The sequence below is a fragment of the Cydia strobilella genome, chromosome 3 (assembly GCF_947568885.1).
Source record: "Cydia strobilella chromosome 3, ilCydStro3.1, whole genome shotgun sequence".
NCBI lineage: Eukaryota > Metazoa > Arthropoda > Insecta > Lepidoptera > Tortricidae > Cydia > Cydia strobilella.
The window spans coordinates 4601248-4609409 of NC_086043.1; the positions used below are offsets into that span (position 1 = coordinate 4601248).

The window sequence follows — 8162 nt, forward strand, 5'->3', positions numbered from 1 at the left end:
TATAGGTCATACTGAACAACTTTTAGTATAGGACCAATGCCGAAAAAGCGAAAAAAATTGCTGTTTCATACATTCCGGCTGATGTGATGCCGCTGATTTCTAATGGGACAGCCAAAGTTTTTTTCGCGATTTCGGCATCGGTCCCATAATAGTCAAAATCGTTCAGTATGACCTATAAAGTCACTACGCAGAGTATGAACGGTGGGTGAAATTTGGGTTCATCCATCAATTACGTCACACGAATTTCGATGTTTTTTGACCCCTCCCCACTCCTTGTCACACTTGATCACATTTGGCAAACCCCTCCCCCTGGTGGGACGTCACATTTTTTGAATGAAATCGGCAAATCGAATTATTTAAGTATTATTAATATTTTATCAAAATATTTTTGACAAAATAAATATTAGTAATTCTATAACCCAAAACTGATTAGGAAAGAAAATTAAACGATTAAAACGATTATCGTTCCAAAAACTTGTTATTTAACTGTACAGCGAATAAAATATTTTAAATAAGTTAAAGTGACATCACAAAGTTTGTGACTCCCCCCTCCCTCTTGTCACAACATGTCAGATTTTCTTGACCCCCTAAACGTGTGATGTAATTAATGGATGACCTCTTTCATCCTGTATAATGGAGAGAACCGATGTGCGTTTCGATAATTTAATTTTGAGAAGGGTGCAAGCAATAATTTCTAACAATAAGAATGGGGTCAGAAGGGTCAGAAGACAATCTTATAAAACGTATTCAATGTTTTATTATCTTAAAAGGGCATATAAGGGGCTTTTATGCAAGCGGGAAATGGTTTAGACGACAACGTATTAAATTCGGCTCAGTCAGATAGGCCAATTTGAACGTAGGTACCTAACCTACATACACCGACAGCAGAATGATATTTGAGTCATATTATTTCGTTATCATGCTTCTCATATGTACGGAAAAGTACGAGCGAACTGCACGATATCTGAATCAGTTAGATGTTATTCTGATATCACAGTGTACGTTCGAATTAGCCTGAGAATAACGAATAAAAGTAAAAGCAATCCATTGTGCTAAAACCCATTTCCTGACAAAGCCGTTCCGATCACGAAAGATTGAAAATCCAAAACCTTTTAAACTCACAATAGTTGAGAAGATTATCATAAAGGTTTTTACTAGGCAGAAAAAAAACAATCTTTTAAGTAGTATAAGCAATACGAATTTATAATGAGTTTCTTTTGAGAAGGACTTAAGGATCTGTAAGCGCCTTAAGGCTCCGATCGATTATTAAATACCCGAGGAAATTGTGAAACTTATAAAGGCTTCCGTCGTTGATATTTATTTACTATTGTTCAGTAAATTTCTCTGAGCGCTATCTTTAAGAAATTTGAATTTATAATGTTTATAAAGTGCGGGTATTATTTATAAGTAAGTCACCTAATCCCTTTGGAAACAGTAAATAGTTAGGTACAAACGTTGGTTAAAAGGTTATTTAGCACATAAAATAAAGTCAGTACATTCCGTACCCCACACGACACGACTTCATATCAAGTCGTGGTTTTGGTCAGGTTTGTTTACGTGCAATTTCTGACATGGCGTTGATGACACTTTATTACTTCATTGACGTGGCGAAATAAAGGTTATCCAACAATTTAGCCCCTTGTATAACAAAAGTAACTATTGTACCTTGGCGTCAAACGCATAACATACCTCTACACTGTTAGTACCCGGCTAATAAACAAACATGTATTAAATGTTGCACAATGCACACTTCTGATTCATTTTCCTCCCACAACAGTGGTATGAATGAAGGAATCTCCAGAAATGATGTTTTGAGAAGCAAGCATTGTCCATTGTTAGTTAGTTGCGATACAATTCCCGGATTGTTGCTCATTATTGTCCTGGCTCGTTGACATTTAATAACGTTTGCGATGGTATGGCCACGGTGTCGGTTTTTCATCGGCACATCGAAGGTAGCGCGCCAACGATGGCGCGTACGCATATGGCCCATTGGCACGTGGCCCATTCCATAGTGCGTGCTTTCGACCATCGCATGGCCATCTCGCTGGCCCAGCGCTGCGCCATCGTGTAGAGTTGTAGAGGAGTCAAAAGGCCCAATGTGCTTTCAATGTACCTACACTGTTTCAATCCAATTAAAACCTTTCATAAACCAAATAAAGTTGCATTTCTTTTGTTACATTGCTTTCTCAAACGAATGAAATATATACCTAAATCTCAATTGATTATGCAAAAAAGTTCAAAAATAGGAAAAATTAAGTCACTTATAAAAAGTTATATAACCATCATAATATACCCTGCAAACAGCAAATACCCCGGTAAAAGAACCTTAAAATAAAACCGGCCAAGTGCGAGTCGGACTCGCGCACCGAGGGTTCCGGACTTTTTAGTATTTGTTGTTATAGCGGCAACATAAATACATCATCTGTGAAAATTTCAACTGTCTAGCTATCACGGTTCATGAGATACAGCCTGGTGACAGACAGACAGACGGACAGACGGGCAGACGGACAGCGGAGTCTTAGTGATAGGGTCCCGTTTTTACCCTTTGGGTACGGAACCCTAAAAAATTTGGTATTAGGACTCACACGATAGCGGTGGCGCTTTTTATTAAGCGTTGTTGGATTTTCGACTTTAAGGGTTGGTCGTTAAATCGAATTCAGCGTGCGGACGGATTAAAGCGCTTTTTTAACGCTTTAGATTGTGCTAATGAGGCCCTACCTCAAAGATATGTTTACCTTCACTCTTTCAATGCTAATGTCATGTCACAAATCTGTCATAGTTATGACAAAATCAGGAAGAATTGAACATCCGACAAAATTGTTTTTGCAGTAATGGACGAAAATGTAAGACATCTTGACCGGGAATATGAACAGTTTTTAGAGATTATGCAGCCACATATATCTCAACTTAAGGATCGAGATATGGCTTCTACTTGCAGTGCATGGATCAAACGACTTTGTGCTTGTAAGGGTCACGAAAAAATCATCCGCAATAAATATATAGTCACACTTTGCTACCAACTCTCGAAAGGAATCCTTGATAAGCCGTTTTTGGAAGAACCTACAGATAAAGAATTGCTGCCTATCAATGAACCAACGTTGAGTGAAGTGTCGTCGTCTGAAGTCGAATGTCTTGTTTTCGATTGTGAAGACGCAAGTAATGTGATACATTTAAATAAATCTTTGAAAACACAAACTGTAGATCCATTTCACAATTCAGTAGAATTAGACAAGAAGCTCGCCACAATGATAAATAGTAAAACCACCGCAACAGAGAGTAATGAGAAATTGTCTTTTCAACAAACTAGCTATTACCAACAACATCCAAGTGTGATAAAGCCACATGTAGAATTACAGGTACCTGAAACTTACAGATATCGCACTCATAACATTATTTCAAAATTGCAAGAAATTAAAAAGCAAAATACATTTTTACATCATGAACTAAAAGAAATGAAAGAAAAATCAAGTGAAGACGATAGTGCTGGTGAATTTCAAGAAAAAGTTAATACATCCACCCTTTATATGCGCTTGCCTGATAGCAACAGTACTTTAGATTCTTTGAAAATAAAATTAAAAGTAGAAAAGGATGTTAGGAACGCGCTAATAGATAAAGTCCAAAGTATGCAAGAATTTATCGATAATTTGAATAACTTGAAAAATCAAGAAATTCAAGAAATTCAAGCCAGACATAAATTAGAATTAATCAATATCAAATCAATTATTAAACAAGAAAACAGACAGATATTTGAAAATAAACTGGAATACCATAAACAACAATATGAAATTAAAATTAAAGAGCTTGGAGACATGAACATATCAAAAGATGAAATTATTGCAGAGAAAGATAAAATTATACAGCAGAAAGAAACAGAGATATTACGCCTATCAGCGCAAAACAAATTTAGTACGGAAAATTTGCAATCAATTTTAAATAAGTTGTTAGATAGGCCTAATGAAGAACAGGATGAGCAATTTAGAATACAAAATCACATATTGCAAAACCGTATTATCAAAATGGAGAAAGCCAAGATGAAATGTGTCAGAGCGTATGAATCTAAGCTTGCTTTATGGCAGCGAGAGAGACATTTAGTAGAATGTTCGCTTCAAATCCAATTAGTCAGGCAAAGAGCTCAAATCATCAATGACGTAGCCGGTGACAGTCAGGATGAAACAAAAAAAGCTGTAGGCAAACTTGAAGCGAAATATCAAAATATCGTTGCAAATATGCAAGCCACCGCTATCCAGCGACGACTCGAAGATCAAATGGCAGTTTCATCAATACTTCAAGCAGCGTCGGGCATTCGTAATGATTCCTATGGCTTTTATACTCCATTTTTTCCTAAGAGAACATTGCATAGAAGAAATAAAAATCAGCGCTCAGACAGCGAAGTTTCTGTTTCTGTATTCCAAGGCAACAAGGTTTTCAGGAAAAATGACGTAAATGAGGATTTTGAAGCCGAACGACGCTATGGAGAGCTTGGCACTCTATTTGAGAAGGGGCACGTCCCTTAAAGGGACAACGACTACAACGAGGGCAAAGCCCAAAAGTAGAGGAACAATCTTTCAACTATGCCTTTGTGAAAGTTGCGTGAATTGTTTTGGCGCGGTTGTATTGTAATAAATTTGCGAGTTCCTATTGGTTTTCTTTGTGTTTGCTTACCTTTGCTTGTCATCGTAGACTTTATTTTTCGTTCCGATAAATTCAACAATAATAAGTTCAAGAGTTAGGTCGCTCATTTTAGTTAGCAGCACACATTCACAACTCGAGTGTGTGCGTGGGACTATGTGTGCGTGGGTAATCGAATTGTCATGAAGTCACAGTTTTGTCTATCTATACCTTAGCCTAGCGCGTACCCGCCGCCAAAAAACCGCTCCCATACAATCGAAGTTACGCTTTTATTGTAAAATGGCATGCTTAAATTACATGAACCTTAGCATGAATATTAACGGAATATAATTATATCTGGAAAATATAGCTACTTAGGTACCTACACACACTAAGACGATAGGTACACTAAGGTACAGTAGAGTTAATCGTGCTACTTCTGAATTTAATAAAAATAAAAATAAAAGACGTTTATTCAAAAAGTTTGAACATAGGTACATTTTTTTTTTTTTTTTTTTACTAGCCCGTTATGGTGTCCCACTGCTGGGCAAAGGCCTCTCCCCTTGTTTTCCACGACTCCCGATATAGTGCCTCCTCCGGCCAGTTGTTGAGAAAGGTGTCTAGGTCGTCCCGCCATCTCCGTCTGGGCCTGCCGGGTCCGCGCCCCTCTTCTGGCATCCATTTGGTGGCTATGCTAGCCCATCTGTCTGGATGCATGCGGCAGACGTGACCGGCCCAGTCCCATTTGAGCCTAGCAGTCTTCTCACCGACGTCAGCAATGCGGGTTTTTGCGCGCAGCGTGGTGTTCCGGATACGATCGGTCCTCTTCACACCTAAAATGCTGCGCTCAATAGCCCGTTGGCATACCTTCAACTTGGACTTCTGACTCTCTGTGAGTGACCATGTTTGGGCACCGTAGGTTAGGACGGGCAGGATACACATGTCGACGAGTTTTCGCTTCAGTGACAGTGGAAGGCTACCCTTCATCAGCTCTTTCATGGACCAGAAGCTCTTCCAGGCATTTTCAACACGGCGCTCAATTTCTTTGTCTTGCCTGTTGTTGAAAGAGACTAACTGGCCCAAGTAAATATACTCGTCAACATAGTGTATAGTCTGCCCGTCTACCGTAACCGTACGTTTCCTGCTGTTGGTCATCACTTGAGTTTTGGTTCGATTCATTTGAAGTCCAACTTGAAGGCTTGCATTGCTCAGGTCTTTTTTTTTTTTTTCTTTCAATTTATTTGGGACAAAAAACAGTAACACACAGGGTTTAGGCACAGAAATAGAGTACAAAGAATACTATAGTGTGAGACCAACCACATCGTCCACAGATTATTAGATCTACAGTATACATATAGCGCTAGGTAACAATATATCTGATAAAAAGCTAAAATTAACAAAGCTACGATTACGAAATAAATTTGTGGATACAATAACAAATTCATATTTCTGGCAGCAAAAGTACATACTTTTATACATAGTCGTACAATTTAATGAGCGAGTAAAAACAGTAATAAAAAACAGCATGGCTCACCGGAGCGACTTTTAATTATGTTTTGTTTGAAGCAACTGAATCACATTCTTTTTATACACATTGTCAGACATCACGAAAATGTCAATTTCATTAAAATACATGTTGTAACATTTAACCAGCCTGTATAGGGGATCACGTTCTCCAGCGTGGGTGCGGCAGCGCGAGTCCGCAAACAGCTGGTGCTTGCGCGCAGCGCGCTGCCGCGCCCGCGTCGGTACGCGGTAGCTAATAGCCCCGCTCAGGCTGGGACAGTCGAATTTGTTATGGCAAAGGTTATATAGGACCATCGCGTCCAGAAGGAGGCGTCGGTTTTGTAAGTTGAGCAAATTGTACTTATCGAGAAGCTGTTGGTAACTTGATCGCGAACGGCAACATCGGAAGTGCATTGCACGTAAGAATTTCTTTTGAACAGTCTCTATTGAGCCTTTGTACTTATCGTAGAAAGGATTCCATATCGACACGGCGTATTCTAGTTGTGACCTAACCAGCGACTTATATAAGTAGAGGTAAGTTAAGGGTTGTTTAAAATCCATACCGAGACGCATGATAAAACCGTACATTTTATACGCTTTGCCGATGATATGGCTGATATGACAATCTAAGTGTAGTTTCGTGTCTAAATTGACACCAAGATCTTTTATTACCGAGACTTTTTCGAGAGTCGATCCGTCGAGGGTGTAGGAAGTGGGAAGGGTGTGGAGTTTCTTGGAAAAAGTAATCTGTTTGCATTTTGGCAAGCTAAAACACAGTTTATTTCTGTGACAATACTCACTGAGTCGGCGGGTCTTGGGGCATTACCTGAAGTTCTGCAGCGGAATGGGCAAAGAGAACGATGTCATCGGCGAAGCGAAGGTTTGATAACTTCCTGTCACCGATGACCACTCCTCTATCCTGCCAGGAAGCTGCTAGGCTCTTGAAGATTTCTTCCAGGGTGCTTGTAAATAATTTCGGAGACAATGGGTCACCCTGCTTGACACCTCGCTGTATTTGGAACGATGGACCTGATGACTGTAGCTTAACGTCCGCTGTACTATTGTTGTATATGGATTGAATGAGATTTATATAGGTGGAATTAATACCTTGATTTTCGAGTGCAGTTACTATGGCGGAATGTGTAACGCTGTACATAATAAAATAAAAGTACACGATAATGCTTACAAACTAATTGAAACCCTTGTTTGATTGATGTAGAATACAAACCAACAGTTATCCTCCCCTGTTTGAATTTCCAGCTCCATAAAATATGTAAAGCATCCATTCGCACAAAACCAGGTGTTTGCAACCCAAAATCGTTTTTATTCAAATCAAACAGAGCCCCCCCCCCCCGCCAATGGTTCTCGATCGCTCTTCAAATAAAAGCATTCACTGTAAGGCTACCAAATTCCGAACTAGTTTGCTAACTCTGAACCGACTTTCGGCCCGATTCGAACTTTGATACGTCAATTACGTCTAGGTAGATACGATAAGGATTATATACATGTCAGAGTCAAAAGTGACGTTCATTTCAACAAAAACGTCACTTTTGACACTGGCGTATCTAATCCATATCGTATCTAGACGTTATCTTAAAGTTCGAATCGGGCAGTGAGTTTTATTCGGAGAACTGAATTAATTTGGTTTGGCTTAGGGTACAGTGGGGACAGTGGGGTCAGCCAGAAGTTTTTGAAAAATCGTGGCACTTTGTATTTGTGGCCGGGACATAGGGTAGTTTTTATCTATCATTATCATCATTCCACGCAGACGCAGAAAATTTCTGCTTTATGGAGGTAATGTGAAATTTATGAAAGACGTCTATGACCGACGGAGGTACAGTGAGCTGCGAAATTGCATGGAGAAATTATGAATGGATTAATTGATAAATTGGCCATACACTTTTGCGGCTGATGGTACAAACGTATTCCAATTTAAGTACGGGAACATTAAAAAACTTTTAATAACATAAAACATGAACTACAAAGTTTTAAACTTATCAAAGGGGATATACGGCTCCCTTATAGAGAAATTTCTCTTCAGACAGGCG

The 8162-nt window shown here is 39.2% G+C and overlaps 1 protein-coding gene across 1 annotated transcript; it reads left to right on the forward strand.

The window, feature by feature from the left end:
* The first annotated feature begins 2773 nt into the window (after positions 1-2773).
* On the forward strand, positions 2774-4515 carry LOC134756259 (uncharacterized). Its single transcript, XM_063693085.1, has one exon. It carries the CDS (start codon positions 2832-2834, stop codon positions 4512-4514), a length of 1683 nt encoding a protein of 560 aa, XP_063549155.1. The 5' UTR covers positions 2774-2831; the 3' UTR covers position 4515.
* Positions 4516-8162: the final 3647 nt, after the last annotated feature.

Coding starts and splice junctions, on each gene's coding strand:
- LOC134756259 (XM_063693085.1), top strand. CDS start 2,832: ATGGACGAAAATGTAAGACATCTTGACCGGGAATATGAACAGTTTTTA.